The sequence below is a fragment of the Phoca vitulina genome, unplaced genomic scaffold (genome assembly GCF_004348235.1).
Source record: "Phoca vitulina isolate PV1807 unplaced genomic scaffold, GSC_HSeal_1.0 scaffold12, whole genome shotgun sequence".
Classification (NCBI taxonomy): domain Eukaryota; kingdom Metazoa; phylum Chordata; class Mammalia; order Carnivora; family Phocidae; genus Phoca; species Phoca vitulina.
The window spans coordinates 14,405,390-14,429,191 of NW_022589715.1; the positions used below are offsets into that span (position 1 = coordinate 14,405,390).

At 41.2% G+C, this 23,802-nt stretch overlaps 1 protein-coding gene across 1 annotated transcript in view; it reads right to left on the bottom strand.

Moving 5' to 3' along the window:
* Nucleotides 1-23,802, bottom strand: part of DNAH6 (dynein axonemal heavy chain 6) — a 213,437-nt gene that overhangs the window by 51,373 nt on the left and 138,262 nt on the right. The window contains exons 52-62 of the mRNA XM_032410573.1: nucleotides 23,434-23,695; nucleotides 22,186-22,309; nucleotides 20,821-21,017; nucleotides 19,456-19,659; nucleotides 18,182-18,307; nucleotides 16,364-16,528; nucleotides 14,329-14,396; nucleotides 12,220-12,400; nucleotides 8,043-8,222; nucleotides 6,317-6,550; nucleotides 1,424-1,559 (exon numbers count right to left, since the gene is read on the bottom strand). Coding sequence (XP_032266464.1) covers nucleotides 1,424-1,559; nucleotides 6,317-6,550; nucleotides 8,043-8,222; nucleotides 12,220-12,400; nucleotides 14,329-14,396; nucleotides 16,364-16,528; nucleotides 18,182-18,307; nucleotides 19,456-19,659; nucleotides 20,821-21,017; nucleotides 22,186-22,309; nucleotides 23,434-23,695 — 1,877 coding nt within the window. The remainder of the gene's footprint in view (nucleotides 1-1,423; nucleotides 1,560-6,316; nucleotides 6,551-8,042; nucleotides 8,223-12,219; nucleotides 12,401-14,328; nucleotides 14,397-16,363; nucleotides 16,529-18,181; nucleotides 18,308-19,455; nucleotides 19,660-20,820; nucleotides 21,018-22,185; nucleotides 22,310-23,433; nucleotides 23,696-23,802) is intronic.

Genomic DNA, 23,802 nt, shown 5'->3' on the forward strand with positions numbered 1-23,802 from the left:
ATTAGAAAATATATTTTAAGGCAAAAAAGAACTATTTAAAGAGGAATATTATTTATTTTTTAAAAAAGATTTCTTTATCTGAGGCGGGTAAAGGCAGGGAGAGGGAGAGAGAAAATCTTCAAGCAGACTCCCCACTAAGCGTGGAGTCTGACACGGGGCATGATCTCATCAGTCATGAGATCATGACCTAAGCTGAAACTAAGAGTCGGACACTTAACCCACTGAGCCACCCAGGTGCACCTAGAGGAATATTATTTAATAAAAAAGGATTAGTTTACTAGGAAGATAATAATTTTAAAACTATACTGAATAGCATAGTTTCACAGGATATGAAGGGAAAAATTCTGGAATTTCAAAGAGAAATTGGCAATTATAGTGGTATACCCTGATACCTCCCTTAGAAACTGACTGATCAAGTATAAAAAACATTAATAAAATAAATACCACAATAAATTTGGGCTAAAGGTCACATATGGAATCTTCCATCTAAGAAAACACGCATGGAACATTTTATGAAGACTGAAATCTAAATAAATTACAAAGAGGGATGCCTGGGTGGCTCAGTTGATTAAGAATCTGCCTTCAGCTCTCTCTCTCCGACAAATAAATAAAATCTTAAAAAAAATAAAATAAATTACAAAGAATCAATTTCATGCAAACCATGAGTATAATTTCCATAACATAATTAAATTATAAACAATAAAAAGATAGTTCCCCCAAACCTAAGTGTTTTCAAGCTAAAAAGTGTACTTTTAGAACTGACAGGGCTACATATTAAAACTTTTGGGGAAAATTTACATAGAATGTTATAATTCAGAGCACTACCTCTGGGGAAGAGGAGAAGGGTCCTGTGACAGAGAGGATTCTGGGAGGCTGGTACTATTCTAGTTCTTGATTTGGGTGGTGGTTTGTAAGTATAGTTAGTTTTTGATAATCAGGTTGTACGATTTTTTTTTTTCAAGTAGGCTCCATGCCCATCATGGAGCCCAACTCGGGGCTTGAACTCATGACCCTGAGATCAAGACCTAGCTGAGATCAAGGGTTGGATGTTTAACTGACTGAGCCACCCAGGTACCCAAGTTGTACAATTTGGTTTGTGCACTTTTCCATATATATGTAATCCTTCAATGAAAAGTTAAAAAAAAACAAAAAAACCTATGGGATGTAGCTAAGGCAATTCTTAGAGGTAAGTATATCCCCTTAAAATGGAGATAACAGTAAATATAAAATACTGAAAATTCATGGGCCAAGCATTCAACTCAAGCATTCAACTGGGAAAGCAAGTAGTTCACATTTTCTTAATAATGAAGAAATTTCCTAGTGAAAAATATTGATACAGCAGAAGAGGTTAAAGGAGACATCAAAGTTGGGATTCACAAGCCTGTTTATAACTCCCTATAGCAGATCCTTTTTGACATATTACCTATTCGGATGGAAATAGGATGTAACAGTATATATTGTGTAAGTCCTTTAAAAACTACAAATGATTCTTCTAAGTCACAGCATGCGAACCACATGGCAGGATGCAGCCAGGGAACATCAGGCCTAGGTGGGCGTTCCTATTAGAAGACAGAAAGAAAATGAGTAATCATTCACAAAGACAACCACAAAATATGTTTTCTGCTTGTCTAAGTGAAAAATCAAGCTCCAACATCATGCTAAAAATAACCATTTGCCTAGGACAAGGAATTAGGTAGGGTGAGACAGAAATGGTGTTGAATCAGTTCTACCTGTAGACCTTTGCTCAGAAGCGCACCTGGTGAAAGCTTTCCAGGTTGACATTTGCAGAAAGCAGTTGATCTGGTGAAGGGTTAACATTAAATGTGTGACTTCTAGCCTGCTCCCCAACTCATCACACCAGTCACACCAGTCTCTCCTCACCCTCCAGATAGTCTTACAATGATTTTTTTTCCCCTAAAGACTAGCTTCATGGCAGTATTCCATGAAGCACTTACACGTGGGTAAACAGTTTTACAAGAGACAGAGAAACAGCTGGGATCATAGACTGAAACTAATCCCTTGAAAGTTTCAAGAGTATTTGCATGAGGTTCTATACTACATTTTTAAGTAGATTTATTGAGATACAATTTACATACCATGCAATCCATCCATTCAAAGCATACAATCCAACGTATTTCGGTAAATTCATAGATTGGTGCAACCATTACTAGAGTGAGTTTTAGAACATTTCCTCTCCTCAAAAAAACCCCTAGTATTCTTTAGCTACTACCCTCCTATCTGCCCACGCCCCCAGCCTAAACAACTACTAAACTGCTTTCATTTGTCTGTTCTGGACACAACATATAAATCAAATTTTATAATATGTGGTCTTTTGTGACTGGCTGCTTTTGCTTAATGTTTTGAAGGTTTACTTATGTTGTGATACATATCAGTACTTCATTCCTCTTTATGACTGAATAATATTCTGTTGTTATGAATAGACCACTGTTATGAATAGACCACATCAGTTGATGAACACTGGGGCTGTTTCCACCTTGTTGGTTACTATGAATAATGCTGCTAGAATATTCATGTCCAAATTTTTTGTGTGGACCCGTTTTCATTTCTCTCTGATAAATACCCAGGAGTTGAATTGCCGGATCATATAGTAATTCTACATTTTGCTTGAGGAGCTGCCAGACTATTTTCCAAAGTAGCTGCACCATTTTTTGCTCTAGTCAGCAGTTTATGAGGGGACTGATTTCTCCACATCCCACCAACACTGGTTATTATCTGTCTTTTTGATTCTAGCCATTCTAGTGGGGATGAATGGTATCTCCTTTAGGTTTTGATTTGCATTTCCCTGATGAATAATAATGTTGAACATCTTTTCCTGTGCTTATGTATATCTTCCATGGAGAAATATTTATTCAGGTCCTTTGCCTATTTTTTTAAATTGGGTCATTTGTCTTTTTTTGTGGAGCTTTAAGAGTTCTTTATATATTCCAGACAAATCCTTTCTCAGATATGATTTGCAAATATTTTCTCCCATTCTGTGGGTTGTCTTTTCACTTTCTTAAGTGTTCTTTGAAACAAAAGCATGTTTATTTTTGATAAAGTCTCATTTACCTATTTTTTCTTTTGTTGCTCATGCTTTTGGTATCATATCTAAGGATCCATTGTGAAATATGCAGTCATGAAAACTTCCATGTTCTCTTACAAGAGTTTTAGCTCTTATGTTTAGGTTTTTTGGTACATTTTAAGTTATATATGGTGTGATGTAGGGTCTAGTTTCACTGTTTTGCATGTGGCTGTCCAATTGGCCCACACCATTTGTTAAAAAGACTTCTTTTCAGGTGCCTGGGTGGCTCAGTCGTTAAGCGTCTGCCTTCGGCTCAGGTCATGATCCCAGGGTCCTGGGATCGAGCCCCACATTGGGCTCCCTGCTCAGTGGGAAGCCTGCTTCTCCCTCTCCCACTCCCCCTGCTTGTGGTCCTGCTCTCGCTATCTCTCTCTGTCAAATAAATAAATAAAATCTTTATTAAAAAAAAGGCTTCTTTTCCCAATGAATTGTCTTGGCACCCTTGTCAAAAATTGGTTGACTATAGACACAGTTTTATTTCTGGATTCTCATATTTGATTTCATTTATCCATTTGTCTATCTTTGTGTTAGTATCATACTGTCTTGATTATTGCTGCTTTGTAGTGAGCTGTGGGATCTGGATCCTTTGTGATTCCGTATGAACTTTAAAATATGCAATTCCATACGAATTTTAAAATAAACTCGTCAAGGGGCGCCTGGGTGGCTCAGTTTTTAAGCGTCTGCCTTTGGCTCAGGTCATGATCCCCGGTCCTGGACTCGAGCCCCATGGGCATCAGGCTCCCTGCTCAGCGGGAGGCCTGCTTCTCCCTCTCCCATTCCCCCTGCTTGTATTCCTCTCTCGCTATCTCTCTCTCTGTCAAATAAATAAATAAAAAATCTTAAAAAAAAAATACTCTCTCTGTCCCTTAAATAAATAAATAAATAAACTCATCAATTTCTACAAAGAAGTCAGCTGGGATTCTGATGGGGATTTCACTGAATCTGTGGATCACTTTGGGCAATATTGCCATCCTAACAGTACGAAGTCTCTAATCCATGATTATGGGATTTTTTCCCCACTTATTTAGGTCCTCAAATGTCTTTCAACATGTTTTACAGTTTTCAGAGTATAAGTTTGAGCTTCCTTTGTTGACTTTCTTTCTAAGTATTTTATTCTTTCTACTGCCATTGTAACTGGATTTTTTCCTAATTGCATTTTCAAATTGTCTCTTGCAAGCATCTATGAGAAATACAAATTAATTTTGTATATTAATCTTATATCCTGCAAACTTGCTGAACTCATTTATTAATTCTAATACTTCAGTTATTTTTTAGTAGGTTCCTTAGTATTTTCTATATACAAAACCGTGTCCCCTGCAAATAGAGATACTTTTACTTCTTCCTGTCTAATTCTTCCTGGATGCCTAATTGAGCTAGCAAGGATCTCCAGTACAATGCTGAAAAGAAGTGGTTAGAGCAGACATCCTTGTCTTGTTTCTGATCCTAGGGAGAATGCACCCAGGCTTTCACCACTAAGTATGTTGTTAGTGTGGGTTTGTGTACGTGCCCTTTATCTAGTTGAGGGAGCGCTCTTCCATTTATAGTTTGTTGAGTGTTTTTATGATGAAAAGGTGTTGGGTGTTGTCAAATGCTTTTTCTGTGTCTACTAAGATGATTGTGCAGTTTGTTTTTCTCTTCTGTTGATTCTAATGCTATGTAGCATTTATGATAAAAATGGAAAATACTAGTATTAAAATACTAGGAACTAAATAAAGTAACTCGATAAAAGATATCCTCCAAACACATTTATAAAAAAAATTAGCCAAGAATCATTCCAATTTCCTTGTGGTGGAAGAAAAGAGAGTTTAATAAAGATTTTTGAGATGTGTCTTAAGATGATTTCTGACTAATTTTAAGTTTTGTGTTTGATGGTATTTAAAACATATTTTACATTTCTTGTCAAAATACGTTGCTCACGAGAAGTAGCAGGTGGTACTGGAATGGACACAGGCTTTGGAAGCTTAGACAGATTTGAATCAGACTCTGTCATGCGTTAGTTATCTGATTCTGGAAAGTTCTTTAACCTCTTTAAGCATCTGCTTGAGAAAACTGTAAACAAGGCTATTAACAGAGTGTTGTGAGAAGGACGATAAAGCACTGGGAAGGGCCTGGCTGAGTGACCCACTAACAGTCAGCAACAGAGTGAAGCGGGTAGGAGGGCAAGCTCTGCAGACTGACTGTGAGGGTTCCAGCACTGGTCCCAAACCCCAGTAAGTATGTGAACATGACAAGTTATTTAATCTCTCTGTGCCAATTGTCTATCTGCAGGCTAGAGATAAAATTAGGAACTCACATAAGGATACTGAGAGGAATAAATGAGCTGATATCTATAAAACATATAGCAAGCCCTCTGAGATATGAATTGTGATTATGAAGTTAAGACAGCATTAAGCAAGGATTAATAGAATATGTAAGATGGGGGGGGACTGGGAAGGAAGGACGGCTGGTGGAGAGGTCTTGTCGGGCTTGTCCTGGGAACATAGGGCACTGAGAGTCAAATAAAAAAGGCATAAAGTCCAACCTCCCAGTGATACACGGAGGCTCAAATAGTGGCAAACAGGTGCAGAGGTCATGTCTGCAGAGACCAAAGGTGGGGCTCAAGATAGGCAGGGCAGAGCCAAGCATTTAGAGTGGGGCTAAGCTGGAACTGCAAGCAAGAGTTGGGGCGGGGGGCTGTGGCTCACTTCTGTGGACCACCCAATTCATGGTATGTGGGTGAGATAGGCTAGTTTAAGGGGCTGGAGAAAGTCTGACAAAAGGATGAACACAAAGAAGGAAACTGCAGGAGAGCTCGTATTACAGTATTCCAGAAGGCGACAGTTCAGTCATATTAGTTCCTGTGTTTTATAATGAAAGATGTGTCCAGGCAAGAGGGAGTCATGATTTCCCAAACACTATTGCCAAATCTGTGAATTACAACATTTATTGCATTTTAGCTCTTCATATGTGTAAGATGGTCAACTTTTCAAAACATGTTCACATCTCCCAGCCCATTGGTTAATCCCGACATCCCTTTTGTATAGGTGAGGACAGTGCTGCCTAAACAGGTTAAATTTACTGACATTGCCCAGCTACTGGAGACGGAGCTAAGTGGCAGCCTAGCCCCTAGACCCCCAGTACCTGCCCCCCTGGGCCACATGGCCAAATGTATCACCTTCAGCCACTGCAGAGCACTGGTAGGTGCTTGTGGTCCCGATCTAGAATAAACTTACAATCCAAACTTGAGATAGGTACCTTTTCTAATCCTGCAGAACCTCGGAGAAAGAAATTCCATTCAGCATCAGTTAAGTTTTCTTGCTGACGCATGATCTCAACACAGAGCATAAAGCTGTAGATGAGTTTATGTTGTTCAAAAAGTCCTCTTGAAACATTGACATAAGCGGTTAGAAGAGTTTGTTCCAGCAGTATTTCCAAGCGCTGCTGTAGATCATCTGTCCTTAGAGAAGTCTCAATTGTTGTATTGAACAACTGTGCAAAAGAGAGCTCTATCAATCTCTGATTTAATTCAATTTCTGTGGAGGAAAAAAAAAAAAATCCCTGCTCCTCACTCCCGCCCTTCGGGACCCTGTATTCAGTGGGTAAATAGCAGCACAGGAGAGGACTACTGTATTATGAAAAAGTCCAGAATTCACCCCAAATTGATAAGTGATAGTTATTTTCTGCATTCCCCTACCTCTCCCCATTTTTCAGAAATGAACCACTGCGAACCCTTGACAATATACAAAAGGCATCATCTTGATGTGAGGCAGAACACAGGAAAATGGAGGTGAGCTGCCACCACCCGTTTTTTCATATTCTTAACTCGGATTTGATAATCACTTTGGGGTGAGAGACAGAAGGGCAAGGTAAGGTCATGTGCTCTACTTGGCACTCCCCCAAGATCGTTAGGATGTGGGAAGAATGGGCTAGGATTTCGCCAAAATTTAAGGGAAAGCCCTTGTTAATTCTCCCCAAAGTTTGGTTGACAAAGGGAAACAGAGGTGTTATTTAACACACTTAGAAGAAAAGAGGATTGAGCTTTCTTTAACAACCTGACAAGAAGCAGACAAGTTCAAAATCCAGGGAAGGTGTGACGCTTGGTGCCAAAATAAAACATGGCAAACCTTGACACACACTGGTAGCTGAGAGGAATTTTGGTGGTGAACAGAGGGTGCTACTGGGGATGCTGGGTAAGTTCTGCTGTATAATGGGTGAAGCAAACTCCCTGTCTCCCCCGGAAATCTTCGGGTAAATTGATCCTGCTTGCTCAAGTTTTGTGACATTGCATCTGCTCTTGGGAGAGATGGACTGCTGCCACAAAGAGGATGAGGGGTGAAAGTATCCTACTCATGAGAAATCTGATTCAACAGTGAATATGAGATGAAGAAGAGAGACCATACAAAAAACAAAAGTTGCACAGTAATATCAGTAATATGGTGGGAGTGGGAAGCAACCAAGGACAGGAGAGCAGGCCATGTATGATTTGTCTAAAAAACGTTGGGGAGGTGCGGTGAGGGATTGGGATAGCCGGTTGTATAGAAAGTTCTGGGGACAAAGATACAGAAACCAATTCGCTTAAGGTCAGTGCTGTCAGAGACTTGAGATACAGCACAGTAAAAATCTAACAGGGGAAAGGAAGTTGGATTATTGTAGAGACAGTATAAAGAAACAGCATGGAGCTGTGAGTCTGAAAAGAAAAAAAAAAAGGCAGGCCAGAAGGAAAACCAACAAGCTAGTTAGCCAAGGAGGCCAAGAGAAAGTCTTTCTTTTCTTTCTCTGCAGTTTTCTGTGCATACTGGGCACTTGAGTGTTGAGAAGACATGGCAGGTGGAGTCACTCTTGAACAGGTAAGTCTGAACCCAAGCTCCTAGAGGGTCTTACTTGATAACTAGACTCACAAACTGTCTGAGGCTAAAGTAACTCAACTGGGTTTAAAGGGAAACCAAAGAAATAAAGTTCACTGACAAAACAACACACTTACCTGTTTAAAGTATTTTAACGAATACTGGTACATAGGATCTATTTCTGAGAGGCTTGCAATAACAAAGTACATGACGGAGCCTTGAGTGGCTACTGGACGGTACTTCTCACGAGCGACATTGATCATCATTTCAGTGGACTCGGCTTCCTTTAGCCTGATTTTAATGGCACCAGAAGTGATCTGAATAAAGGTATGAAAACAAGTTCTTAAGGATCCCTTTTTAAAAAAAACGGTAGGATTTTTGGAGTATATCCAGTTAGGTCTAGGAAAGAAATAAGGATACAGTGAATTAGTGATTATAATAAGGGGGTCCCCAGATAGAACGACTGACTCTCAGGTCTCCGTGACCTTCTTCTGACTGAGCTGACCTCTTTCCTTCCAGAACGTGGAATAGGCAGCTGGGAACAGGCAACACAAGAAGCCCTGACAAGCTGGAGGAGCACTTCTCTGAGACTCGACTCTGAATGACTTCTGGAAAGGAAGCCCTAATACAGCACTCCCAGTTGCTCCCTGACTTCCCCATGAGCAGTCCTCAAATGATGTGGGGTTCGCATAATGAGAGAAGGTATAAAGGGAGAAGGGGCATCCATGAAACTGCCCCAAAGAGGAGGGCGGAGAGAGGCTGGAAGGAAGTGGTATCACATCCCACTCTGGAATCATAAGGAAGACTAAGATTCTTTCTTTCCCTAGTGTTCCCAGGTGTAGACATAAGGCAACCTGGGGATAGTAGCTGTTGTTTGTGAAGGGTTATAAAGCTAAGTTGTTGGAGATGGTTGCGAGGTCTTTGCTGTTCTTTTGGTTTTCTGTTTTGGGTTAGTGGCTCTGGGGAGCCTTTTGGTCAATGGGCTTTCTAAGGTTCCCTTCTCTGGCTCCCTCAGTCTCTCTATATTGCTGCCTGTCTGTCCTCCTCTCCCAACCCCCATTTCTTTCAGCTGTGGATATTCCTCAACTGGGAATTTGTCTCTAGAAAGTCAAAGGGTCTAGGTCAGGGACCATGAAAAATCACTGTGGGAACTGCTGTTTAGTGTTGGCTCTATTGAAAGGAGAGCTAAAAGGGAGTCTGAACAAGCTTTCTGTCTAGACCCCACTGCCCAATAGAAACATAGTGTGAGCCACATATATAATTCTATCTCTTCTAAGTTTATTAAAAGTAAAGGAAACAAGTGAAATTAATTTTAACAATAATTTTATTTAGCCCAATAGAACCCAATATATGTTGATTATATTAGCATTTAATCCATTTAAAATAAACTGAGATTTTTAACTTTTTTTTTGGATTAAGTCTTTGAAATCTAGTGTGTATTTTACACTAACAACACATCTTAATTCAGGCTAGCCACATTTCAGGTGCTTAATAGCCACATGTGGCTAGTGGCTAAGTTCTAGACTGTCGACCCCTGTCCTCCAAGAGAGGGAAGGGAGGGACTCAGAGCTTTTTCCAGGAATCAAAGGCTCAAACTCTCTCTGTATTAACCACTTAGGAACCTGAGGGGACAAGAAAGGGTAGAGTTGAGTGGAAAACCTCGGTCTCGATATTGGACTCAACTAAAGCATTTACATATGAGTAGGAAAAAGGAAGTTGGTATAGGAGCAGTTGGATCAAGGAGACCCACCTGTAAACAATCCTTGGAGGAGCCCAAGGCCCTGATAATGAAGAATCCAGGGCTAAAGAGAAAGCAAAGTAGACTACCTTCTTCTTTTTGCCAGAGAATATTAGAAGACTATACACCTCAGTTGAGCTTAGTAACTACTTATAGATTTTATGCCCAAGAGACTTGAGGCCTCAGCAGTGATTAGAGAATATGACATATATTTTAAAATGAGGGCTCTGGGGGGCACCTGACTGGCTTAGTTTGAGGAGCATGTGACTCTTAATTTCAGGATTGTGGGTTTGAGCCCCATGTTGGGTGCAGAGATTATTAAAAAAAAAAAACAAACAACTTAAAATAAAATAAGGGCTCTGGGAGTTTAAGGGAGTATAAACTATAGGCAGGAAGTGGTAGGAAATGAAGCCCAGGAACAATCAGTCCTATCCCTACCTGATAGAAAGGAAATCTTCAAGGCAACTCCCTGCAGACACAGAAACCAGCTCACAGAGAAAGAAGGCAGTCAGAACACATGTATCTACCTTACTCCCTACTGAAACCATGATACAATTATAGTAAAGGGATTTTTTGAAACAGTGCAAACCCACAAAGATAGGAAGAATGGAAGAGGAAATATCAATAAAATTTTGAGAACTGGAAAGCAGAGAGTAGAGTGGTAATGACTTAGCAGATGCAGGAAAATAGATTCCTAAGCTGGCAAAGGGAAAAGCCAAAAAGTCACCCAATTTGTAAAACAGGATCCCCGTCAAAGGCTTAAGAATTCGTGGCATCCAACCCCTGGAAGTGGGAAGGGCCTAAAATAAGAATTGGTTGATAGACTCCCAAGTCATCTCCCCACCAGGCAGGGGGTTGTCCCTTCCCCACTCTGACTGAAAAATAGAGGTTTCTTCCTTGGGGAAATTAAAAGAGAGGATTTTTTGACGGAAGGAAGCCAGGGATAGTTGAGGGCCCGGTACCATAATGAAAACAAAGAGATTAGGTAAATGTATACACAATGGATACTAGGATACCCTAGCTCTTCTCCTGTCCTCAGCCCCTAAAATACTTGCAGCCAGATCTTCATACTTCTAGGCAATGTAAACATTGGATATGTAACTATAATCAGAATATAAGTACAGTGGGAGGCTAGGGGATGGGAAGAGTGTGTGTGTGTGTGTGTGTGTGTGTGTGTGTATGTATGTATGTGTGTGGTAAAAGTATAGACAACAGTGAATGGATAAAAGAAAAACTCAAGAAGTAGCAATATGCGTCTATTATTTAGAGAAAAGATGTAAAACCCCAAATAATCAAAACAAAAAAGAAGAACATAGTTGTTTTTATGGAGGAAGTCATGGATGGTAGTGGTGGTGGTGGTGGGCATAGAGAAAGCAGGGAATGCTATCACAAAACTTGTACAAATATTTCATTCCTTAAGCAATTTGCATGTAAAGCTTTGTTTGTTTATTTATTTATTTAAAGCACATGAGTGGGAGGGGCAGAGGGAGAGGGAGAGAGGGAATCTCAAGCAGACTCTGCACTAAGTGCAGAGCCCAATGAGGGGCTCAATCCCATGACCCTGAGATCATGACCTGAGATGAAATCAAGAGTCGGACCCTTAACCAACTGAGCCACCCAGGTGCCCCTCATGTAAAGCTTTGATAAAAAAAAAAATAAATAAATGGGTTAACCATTGACTTCCAGAAACTAAAAACCCAAGGAAGAATGAATGGAAAGAGGATAAAGAGACTGACAAACAAGCAAAGAGAGAAAAGAAATGGGAGACCCAGAATGGGATCTCAAGAGACTGTAGGATAGAAAGCAGTATCATTTCTGATGTCAACGAAAGACAAAGGACATAAACTTCTGTATTCCATGTCAAAGGTTTTTTTTTTAGTAAATTACTTTGTTTCTCATGAATGGATGAAAATCATTTTATAGGTTTTATTTCCAGTATACTTTTAAAATTATGGTCTGAATGAGAAACAATTTAGTACAAGATTATATGTTTAATGTAAAACTTCATCTTACTATTGTGACATTTTTACTGAGCACCAGTTACATACAGGGCACCAGGGTGAGCCCTTGGAGAAGGAGTATCAAGCTGCACTAGTCACAGATTCAACACCAAATTGAACAGGCTAACATGAGATTTAAGACCTGGGATTTGATAATGGTGACATAAGGTAAACAATGTCAAGGGCTGTAAAAGAGGGTCAGGTAAGTTGCTACAGGTGTTCCAAGGAGGAAGAGATTAATTCCAGCTGGGCATACCAGGGAGGCTTCCAGATGGAGGTGATACTAATGTGACTACAACTGCTTTTCCTTTCAACTTGTATCCTGTCCCAGTTCTTTACATTACATGCTTGAATAAAAAAATGCAGACAAGACAAGAGGAGCAGTTGTCTACGATTTACCTCCTCTTCCATTGTGGGGTGAGGGGCCCTGCTAGCTAGGTTCGTTCTTGCGCGATGCTGGCAGCCCTGGTGTGGCTGCCATTCTTGCTATAAAAGATTTGCAGGGACCCTCAAAAGTGGCAGTTGTAACTTTTGAAGCAATACACTTTCTATACATACTAAAAATATTTTACTTGCCTTTGAATCCTGGAGTGTGTCAATAAGTTCTTCATTGTCCAGAATATTTCCTTCCGATGTAAAGAGCATTCTCAGGATTTTCTCCTCGATAGTTTTCAGCTGGTTTTTGTCAGTGTTGATCCTCACAATGAGCTTGATTCTTTGTTCCTCCAACTCGGGTTTTTCGAGTCGTACCACATCACTGGAACCAAAGTTTGAATACTTAAATTATGGCTTTATCAGTGCCCTGAAGTTGCTTCTATTTTTCTTTACTACTTAGCTGAGTACTAATGCTACTAGCCAAGTCCTAGTGCATAAGGCCCCTCTTTGCTGGGTTTATAAGGTGGCTATTCACTGAATGACATGTTAGTTCTGATTCTTTATCTTGTATTTCAAAACTGACAGTCTACCACAGTCCCCATAGCTTCTGCTCATCTTCTCTTCAGAAAACCTGCTCAGTGCTTGATCCCCCTAATCATTCAATTTCTGTATCTAATGCTTGCTTGTGCCAGGCTGAAAATGGTGCCTGGAATATTCTTTTTATGGGAGATTCCGAAATCCCACCACCTCCATGAAGTGAGTCTTGCCTGGGTCTCATAAAAGGGCCTTATCTCCAGCTCCACTCCTGTCAAAACATGTGAACTTAGATCTCCCTTCATTTTTGCTTTCATAATCCCAGCCCTGTGTTTGCAGGAACTAATCTTTATTAAGCATCACTCTGTGCCAGGCACCCTGCTCAGAGTTTTATGTGGATTCTCTTGTAATTCTTTGAATGCTCCTGTGAGGTAGGCACTGTGGTTACCACCCCAGCTTGCAGATGAGGGAACAGACCCTAGTGGGTCACTTCCTGAGCTCACGTGGCTCTGAGAGGCAGAGCTGGGCTTGCACCTGGCTTCGCTGACTCCAGGGCACGTGCTTTACCTGCTAGAATGAACGGCCTCATTGTTCATTTTTATGTACATACCGAGTTCAGAAACTTTAAAAGTTATTATATGAACACCATAAGAAATCATCATCTCAAGTTCATTTGTTTAAATAGTTTTTTCAGAAGAGAGGAGTATAAACTAGAACCCAGAGATTCTGTGTCCTACACCGGAGGCTCAACATTCTCGCTTCCAGGGCACTTGTCTGTGTCCCTGCAGTCTAACATGCTGACAGCTTGTGACACAACTAAGCGGAACTCCTCACGGGAGTGCACGGGTATGAAAACGGTTCAGCCATGTCCTTAGAACATGTCTGTAAAATGTGCTGAAATACCCTTTGTCCGGAAAGAAGTTAGCCTTGCAGAAATTAAGCAAGTTAGTGGCTGGCAGAATAGATTCCTAAAATAAACAAGGAAAACAAGACTTAAACTCAGTGATAATGGAATAAATCAGGATAATCTTGACCCAATTTTGACTTGACTCAATGAATATGACGACTTATTTTGAACGTGGGTCTAAATAATCTTTTCCTTTAGAGCTAATGTAGTATATACACATACACACATACATACACATATACTCACACACACATATATAATGAGTTTTTAACCATATAAATTTATTATTTCAATAAATCCTTACAATTTTTTTGTCTAAGCCTCTTGGCTACTTCTGATAATTACTATCAACAATTCATAATCTTATTTTTGGGAAGCAGAGATTTAATCACAGAGTATACTGAAGGAGGGTATTTAATTTTTTGAGGTGGACAGATGTAGGTACAATTAAGTACACCAAGAAAACACCTGTAAACCAGTAAAACAGGAAAGCTCTCTTTGGGAGTTTTTCTCACAGGTATGGAGCAAAGCATCTAAAGGAACCACACGACGACTGACTTCATTCACTTGCCCAAGATTGGAAACCCCAGTGAAGGGGAAGAGGCCGGGCTGGGCTGAAGGCCTGGCCCGAACCATGGTTGAGAAGTAAGGGTATATCCCTGATCTTCTTGAGAAGACCGTGAACAAGACTGGCAGCCGCAACAGTGACAACAGATGAAGAACCTGGTTGTTTATTATCATCTTTATGACTGATGACTCATGAGTGGTGCTTTCACACATTAAAATGTTTTGTCACAATTTCTAAACAAAATACGAGGAAACTTTGCTTCTCCCCTCCCCTCCCCCCACTTTTTTTTTTTTCTTTTTACCTTAACAATTGATCCTCTAGACCTGATTTGGTTACGGTGAAATTGATGATGGTAACTTTAATGCACACCTGAAAGAGAAGCATAGATTTACATAAAAATGCTTAAGTTCAGATGAGTCAAATAAGAAGTGCTTTCTTTAGTAGAACAGGGCCCATTATTACCCAGCTGGATGTCTCTTGGGTCTAATTGTGAACATACCCACATACCCACACACCCACACACCCACCAAGCATATTATGTCTTACAGAATCCTAATATGATTTTCCCTGCAGTATGAATGACAATCTTGTTCCTCACAGGCCACAGTTATAGAATCCTACATGGTGCTTTAAGGAAAGGCGAGCCAGCAGAGGGTTAAAAAGATCAGGTTCTGATTCCAGGTACACCCTTTAGTGCATGTTAGACAAGATACTCACCCCTGCTGAGCTTCAGTTCCTGAGATTTAAAAATTGGGATAATAATAGTTATAACTCACAGGGTATTTATGAAGACCAAATGAGGTAAGAAAATCACTCAGTTACAGTGACTTGTACATAGTTTGTCCTTGTTGAAAACAAGTGATGACTGATAATAGAGCTTTATATGTATTGTGTCATCATAACATTTTTATGAAAAATGGTTGCTATAATATTCTCACATTACTAGAATAAGTTAACAGCAAAAAAAGAGTGTTTGAACGTCCCATATTTTACATGTTATTCTTATTTAATCTTCACAATGAATCCTTGAAGTAGGCTTTATCTCCACTTTTTGGTTAATTGACTTGAGGATCCAGGACATGGAATAACTGGCCCACGGTCACAGAGCTAGTGTTGGGTAAGGTGTGCGATGCTCCCTCCCAAAAGTTAAATAAGTGAGAAGGTTGTAAGTCATTGGCACGTCGGTCACTCTTCTAAACTTCACCATGGATCTTGCGACATGAGCTCTGGCAGTGGCTGTGAAAATTATACCCCTCAAGGCTGACCTGGGCTTTTAGTGGCATTTCCCTCATCTTATTCAAGAGGTGTGTCTGTTTCATCTAACCTGAGCACATCTAGTGAAGACAGGCAGCTATGAGAAAATCAGTAACTAAAAGGAAAATGACACTATTTGGAATGGCATATGCAAGGATTTTATTGTTTTTGGCATGGAGGGGAGAGGTGAAGGAGTAATTCTGATTTGTGAAGTTTCTTCCCTAATTGTGTGGGCCCTGTTGGAGAAGGGGAGACCTGCCACACTGGGAAGACCCTGTGGAGCGTGCAGCCGTGCCTGGAGCTGTGGCAGCACCGAGGGACTGCGGGGGACGAGCGACCTCTTGGAGCCCTGTGCAGGAAGGCAGAAAGGAGCCCCAGCTGCCTTCATTTCTGTTGCAACTGCCTTGGGCTCTGCAGCACAAGAGTAGTTCTTCCGGATCCTATCGTAGGTCAGGGGCGTGTGTGGAAGTGAGGTTCACATAGATCCCCTTAAAGTCTAAGCGCATGAGGGATGCCCCCTCCTCCAGAACTCAAACACTGGATGTTTGAGTCATCACTCTCTAAGGGTGACAGTCACCAGGGTTTTCAAGCTGGCAACTTCTTTATTTGGGCCTTTATGCCACGGGCATTTGCAAATGTTAACATTTGCATGTCCCCCTCTCCCCACAGACTCTCTGTGAAGCCCTGGTTCATTTATGAGCCACAGCAAGAGGGGCACAAATGGCCTTGAGCTGCAGGAGGGAGAAGAATGATTAGAAGGGAGTGCTGCTCTGTGTTGTGCAAGCAGCTGTGGGCCAGGAGGGAGATGGAGAGAGCGCGCTGAAGAGGTGCTCAGGGCCTCGGACAGGGCAGCACCTAGGGACTGGGTGGGGAGGGACTCAAATCCAACTGAATGGCGAGCAGAAGGGCAACTGGAATCAGAATCAGGACGCAGAAGAGAAGCGAGAGTGGAGGACAGTGGAAGGAAGGGGGGTGGCAGAGCAGTGGGGAAAGGGGGAGCTGGGAGAGGGCCCACCAAATGTCAGAGACCGTCACACGTAATAGTCCACTCGGGCTGGGAATCCGAGACCAGCAGCTCATACCTCAGGCAGGTAGTGGGGATTTGGCAATTTGGTTGTCATATAGAACCTAAAGTTTTTGTCATAATCAATGTCTGAATCTCCAAGGTGAATGAGCAGCCGTCCACCACTCATGAAAGTCTGCTTCAAGAGAATGGGTTCTAGAGCTGGATCCAAGGTTTCTTTAAGCTTGAAAGTTAGAATACAAAAAAAAAAAAAATAAGCCATTAAAATGGATGGTATCAATTTCTCTAAATTCCTTGGGCCTCCAAATTTACTTTGAATGAGCAATTTTCCAGTGATCTGATAGATATTTCTCTTACTATGCACTCATTACCTCTAACGGTGTATATTTTCCAGTGGTTATCTTACCGGTAGTCTAAGAAAATATGATCATGTGAAGGCAATACAGATGGTTAGACTAATTGTACATACCATTCATCCCCATAAGGAAGAATCTGAGAAAGGCGGGTCTCTGCACGTGGCCCTTCGGCAGGACCCAGACAAATGATCTGTTCACTCTCATGGCTGTTCTAAGGCAAATGATGACAGTCTACAGCCTGCAGGCCAAATCCTGCCCTCTGTGACCTGTTTTTGTATGGCTCTTAAGCTAAAAATGATTTTTCACCCTGTTAAAGGGTTATAAAAACAAAACCCTAAACCCAAACCAAAACAAAGAAGAATATTTGTTTGAATAATATTTGTACAGGGACTGTATGTGGCCTAAAAAAACTAAAATATCTGGCTCTTAACAGAAAAAGTTTGTGGACCTCTATTTTGTATGATAGCTATTTTCTTTCCCTCAAAGCAAATTTGATTGTTGGCAAGAACTTGGGCCTGCAGACGCTGCTATCGGACCCCATGACAAACACCCTTATGTCAGCATGGGTGTGATGGGGGTCCATGGCCCAGGAGCTGTCAAAATTTGATTGTAATCCATAGTTAACAAATCTATTTCATACTGTGACATGATACCCAAGAATGTAAACAAAAGTTTATGAGATAAAATTTCCATTTCCACCTATGATGCAATTTTGTGTTCTTAAAAATCTATTCTATATCATTAAAAAATGCTGGTTGAGACCGACTAACTCCATTTCACACCCACGAATAAGTGGAGAGGAAGTTGGAAAATACTGCTTTACGAATGTAAAAAGCAGCTAGGTGCATGTTAATGACTCCAAGTCACAGAAAGCAGTTACAAGGCCCTGCCATCCAGGGGCAGAACGTCATAGAAAGTCTTTTGTGCCCTGCCTTGGAGAAGAAATTCCCCCAGGACCTCCTGTGTTACAAAGTAAACTGCAGTTTAAGAATCCAGTTTGGGGCTAACATAACTGCACCAAAGGTTTGGGGAGACTTTACCCTCTCCTGTAACATCAGGGTTTGGGTGAGGGCCTGGGACCCACTACAGAACCTTTCCTATGTTGGTCGGTCAAGGCTAGAAGGGTAGAGAATAATAATATTTATGCCCACCGGAATGTTTTGCTGGCCTCCCGTCGTCAGCATGTGTGGACAGTTCCTGCTGGCCCCAGGGCTCTGCTGCTCTGCACTTTCATGGCAGCTAACCATCAAGAGCCACAACGGGGCTAAGAATCAGCAGTGTCAGAAAACAGCCCATCCCACTAACACCAAAACCATGTCTGGAATCAGAAAAATCATTCAGTCAATGGATTGCTCCCCACGTGATAGTGCACCGTTTAAGGAGCAAAGCGACTGGTTTGAACAACTTGCAAATGGAGCTGACTGGTGTCTCTAGCATGATGCAGGCGTGGCCCGTATAGGATTCCAGATATGGTCTGAAAGTTGGGGATGAACCAGAGAAAAGAAAAGTGAAAAGCAAACCTCTTCCAGCAAGACGGGTAAACCAAGTTGGATTGAATTTTCCAGTGTACGTAAGAAATTACTATCCGTAAGCTTAATGATCTTTAAACCACTCTTGCTTTCCTTGTTCCTTATCCAACGGTTTGCCTGTTTGAGAAAGCACAAAGCAGGACACTGGACTTAGAGTTTTATAGATGACAGCAAGTGAAAGTTTTTAGAGTAAAGTTTAGAAATTTTGTTCAATTTAGAAACAGTTTTGAAAGATGGAAAAGATAAAATAAAATATTACCCCCCTGCAAATAAAAAACACCTTTTAAACTCCAGTGTTTGGGATTCTTCCTTTTATTCAAATTTGAAACAAATGAAGAAGAGACACATCTAGGGAAAAAGCCCATCCTTAATGTATTCAAGCTTGTCTTCCTGGCTCTGACAACAGCTCCCTTTTCTAAACCCCACTTAGAACAGTATGATCCATGGACTTCGGAGTCAGATAATAGGATTCTCTAAATTCCAGGCAGGCTTGCCCTAAAACCCATCCTACCCTGACTTCATTCTGACTCTTCAGACCTTTTAGGAACAAGAACTATATAGGAAGGGCGCCTGGGTGGCTCAGTTGTTAAGTGTCTGCCTTTGGCTCAGGTCACGATCCTGGGGTCCTGGGATCGAGCCCCGCATCAGGCTCCCTGCTCGGCATGAAGCCTGCTTCTCCCTCTCTCACTCCCCCTGCTTGTATTCCCTCTCTTGCTGTCTCTCTCTCTCTGTCAAATAAATAAATCAAATCTTAAAAAAAAAAAAAAAAAAGAACTTTATAGGAATGAATTTCTGCTCCCACAGAAAATAGAAAACTAATGGTTAACCCCGTAAATAAAACCAATCAAAATCAAGTATGCAGAGCAGTTGGACTCTTCTTCCCTTTCACCTTCTGCCTCCACAAAATGAGGAACTTGGACTAGAATACATTTTTTTAAAGGTTTATTTATTTATTTGAGAGAGAGAAAACGTGAGCGAGGGAGAGCGAGAAGCTCAAGCAGACTCCTTGCTGAGTACAAAGCCCAACTCGGGGCTTGAGATCAAGCCCCCGAGATCATGACCTGAGCCAAAACCAAGAGTCAGACATTTCACTGACTGAGCCACCCAGGTGCCCTTTTGACTAGAAGACTTCTAAACTCTCTTCTAGGTCTAAATCACCAACATCTTACAAGTGTGTTCAAGTCCACTTTTGGAATTTGGAACGGACAGCATAACAGTAAGCAGGGCTAGGAGGCTGCTCTGCATCTGAAGCACTTGTTACGCACCTGATCCTGGGGATCAATCATCAGAGGCCACCGTCTCCCTTGAGTAACCAAGATACCATTTTCTGTTGATATTATGTCACGGGGCAGCCCATCAGTGTTCCACTGCCGTATTTCGTAGGGATCGCCAAGAATGTTAATGAGACTGAAGGAAGGATTAATTGGGATTTCCAGAGACAGACAGTCCTGGATCCAATATTCTATAAGCTGTGGGAGGAGGAAAGCTTATTTGTATAGAGTCAGGAACACTTGGTAAATGAGGATACATACAGAATGTCATGGTTATAAGTAAGTTCTAGTGGTCTCCACATGCATCCTGGCATCAAAGCATAGGACACAAGAAGTGGACTGACAATCAGATCTGGGGCCTTGAACCATACCATAAACTAGCGGTGACTTTGGGCACGTCACTCCCCATGTCTGAACCTCAGTTTTCTCATGTATAAATGACAAATGTTATCACAGTAGTCTTCAACCAGGGGTGTATTGTCCCCGTTGGGAGAGTCTGGAAGCATGTGGAGAAATTTGGGGTTATCACAATGACTGTGGGTGCTACTAGCAATGAGTAGATGGCGCAGAGGATGTTGGCAGGTTACCTCCTTCAGTGAATAGGACAGTCCAAAAGCACCACTGGCACGGCTCACATGGCACCAGATGACCCCTGAGCTTCTGTTGAGTCTACGAGTCCTATACTAACTAGGTTTTATAGCTCAAGGGCAAGGATGAAGCCTTTTTAGGAAGGCATTTCATAAAAATGGCCTGAAAAATCTCTCCAAATAATTTCATTTACTGCTCCTTCCCATTGCCTAGCCCTTTGTAGAAGTCTCTCCAATTCAGAAAACTTCATCCTGGCTGACTTTAAAGATTTATTTATTTATTTGAGAGAGAGAGAGAGAGCATGGATGTGGGTGGGGGGTGCAGAGGGAGAGAATCTCAAGCAGACTCGGGCTGAACGTAGAGCTTGACGTGGGACTCAATCTCACGACCCTAAGATCATGACCTGAGCCGAAATTGGGAATTGGCCGCTTAACGGACTGAGCCACCCAGGTGCCCCCATCCTGGCTGACTTTAGATGCCACTTCTGATCATAAGTTGGGGGGGGACTCCCTGGCCCTTTTACTTCCCCCAGGTTCTTGAGCTGTATAAGGAAGTGATGACTAACTTTCTAAGGCAGGAAAGGAAAGGAAGAAATGTGTTAAGGAAATCCTAGGGGTAGACCATTGCTGGCTGATGGGGGAGCTGGAGGGCTGTGGAGTTTCCATCATGGAGAACCTTCACAGTGGAGAGCCTCCCTCTAAACTCAGGAAAACTGCCTCTGCCCGTTTCAGCTGCTTCTCCCCACTCCTCACAGAAAGTGAGTTTACTCACCGATTGCCTATACTGGGCTGTGAAGGCCCCATAATAGGCAACACAAGCTGCTGCTATAAACACATTCCCAATGATATTTGATATCTCCTCATTGGATTTCTCGATGCTTTCTTCCCATCGAACTTGCTCATCTCCTAATGCAGCCGTCAGCTTTCCAGCACGTATCAGACGTGCTTTGGTCAGGGCCATAGTCTTTGCTAGAAAATTTTAAGAAAATCAAATTATGTTATTCAGTATTTTCCTAAAATATAAGATGTTTATTCACCTGCTTTTGCTTATAGTGACATTAGCATTATTTAGCTAATGATGTCAGTACATCTCTATGAAACCTCATACCAATTCAGCGTTACTGCCCATTCCAGAAGCAAGTCCACGTTCACCTCTTCCAAGCAAACAGCTCCTTTCTGATACTCCGTTACTCTGCTGAAGCTAGCTCTCTCTGTGTCTGGGTAGTATTTATTTTCTGGATCAAATTCATATGTCCAGTCGTGCTAGAGTGGAACATGTCCCAACAAGCCTTCCACACAGGAGTTGAATGTATGCCATATGTGCAGCTCTAATCTTACATTAGGCTAGTCAGTACCTCCGTGGAAATACGTCCTACATGTTGGATGGAAGCTGAGATCTGACTGCCTGAAAACTCCTACTTTTAAAAATCAGGTATCTCCTTGTGGTATATATATATAAAATGGAATATTACTCAGCCATCAGAAAGGATGAATGCTTACCATTTGCAACGACATGGATGGAACTGGAGGGTATTATGCTGAGTGAAATAAGTCAATCAGAGAAAGACAATTATCATATGGTTTCACTCATATGTGGAATATAAAAACCAGGGCAGAGAATCATAGGGGAAGGGAGAGAAAACGGAATGGGAAGTCATCAGAGAGGGAGAAAAACCATGGGAGACTCTTTTTTTTTTTTTTAAAGATTATTTGAGAGAGAGAGAGCAGAGCGAGAGAGAATACGAGTGGGGGGAGGGGCAGAAGGAAAGGGAGAAGCAGGCTCCCTGCTGAGCAGGGAGCCCGATGTAGGGCTCGACTCCAGGACCCTGGGATCATGACCTGAACCGAAGGCAGTTGCTTAACCGACTGAGCCACCCAGGCACCCACAGTGAGAGACTCTTAACTGTAGGAAACAAACTGAGGGTTGCTGGAGGGAGATGGGTGGGGGATGGGGTAATTGGGTGATGGACATAAAGAGGGCACATGATGTGATGAGCACTGGGTTATACGTAACTGATGAATTATTGAACTCTGCATCTGAAGCTGTACTATATGATGTACTACATGTTGGCTCATTGAATTTAAATAAAAAAAAATCAGGCATCTCCTGACCACCATAAATTTATGAGTTACTTACCTAGACCTTCTTTCTCATTCACACCTTTGTCATATTCATCTTGTAAGGCTTGTATTTGATCTTCTACTTGCTTTAGTAATGCTTGCTTTTCTCTCAGAGTGGCCATAGTAATATCAAGTTCAGCCTAATAAAATCAAATAAATATTTAAAATGAAAATCCAAGGTCCCCAAAGAAAATAAAATTTGCCCACTTCTAATACATTTTAAAAATAGGATTTATGTTCTCTTTTTCATGTCTCAAAATATTTTGATATGGTATATAAAGTTAAAACAAATGTAAAGTTTTTAAAATATAAGAATAGAAGCATAACAGAACAAAACAAAACAAGAAACAAAGCCCAATAAAATAAATCACAGAAGGAATAGAGAAACAGATGTACCATTGCACATTAATCCCAAAGCATTTGGGATTAATTAGTTACTACAATGGATTAACTTTAAATGATGAAATAAATGAAAGGTTCACTCAACTGGGAAAACAAATCTTTCCTAGCGAGTTCTCTAGAGCAGGGGTCTGCAAACCAAATTCAGCCTGCTGCCTGTTTTTGTGAGTTAGCAAACTAAGATTGGTTTTACATTTTTAAATGGTTGGGGAAAAAAAATCAAAAGAAGAAGAATACTTCATGACACATGGTAATTGTATAAACTCAAATTCCTGTGTGCATAAATAAAGTGACATTGGAACACAGCCATGCTTACTCGTTTATTATTGATGGCAGTTCCTGTGCTGCAACAGCGGAGCTCAGGAATTGCAATGGAGAGCAGATAACCAGCAAAACACAAAATATTTACTCTCTGGGTCTTCACAGAAAAAGTCTGCCACCCCTGCTCTCGAGCCACGGTTCCTTTCAGTAACCCTATCCACTCAATGAGCATTCTTTGTTCTGCTTGGGACCTCACATCCGATTGTGGCTTAAGCTGGTTTTAGACCCTCAGATGACATCACGGAGTGTGGGAGTATTAGCAAATGCAACCCAGAGCATCACATGCTAGAGCTAAAAGGCACCTGAAAAATATCATTGGCCTGATGATACGACTATACTAAGGACTTATTTTCCTTTCATGCTGGGAAAGGGCTGATTTTAGAGGTCATTTCTGAAAGCATAATCTTCACCAGCTCTTTTTTTACAAAAAAAACTAGTTTTCAAGAGCATTGTTACTATCTATGTTTTACAAAGTCACAGGAGCTTGAATGATTAATGATCATGGCCTTTAATTGTATAAAATATTGCAACACAAATGATGTACCTGTGCAGCACGGAGTTTTTGTCTCTTTGGTTCGACTTCTTTGACTACCCTAGAATATAAATCCATCGCTCTTACCCACATGCACATGGATTTACATGCTCTGGACACTTTCTCTACTTTTTCAGGCACAAAATCAGGATTGTTAATATACTTTTGAAGTTTTGCCAATATCTGAGGCTTTATGTTCTCCTTATCATATTCTAAAAGTCTTCTTAGAAAGTTAGAATCACCAAGAAGTTGCTTGGCTGTTGGCCAATCAGGCCTGAAAGACAGACATAATAAGTTAATAGCACTGTAATAAAGTAATTTAAGAATAAAAGAAATGTGTTCTTTTGAGAACATTAAGATATTATCCCAATCAGTGGGTAG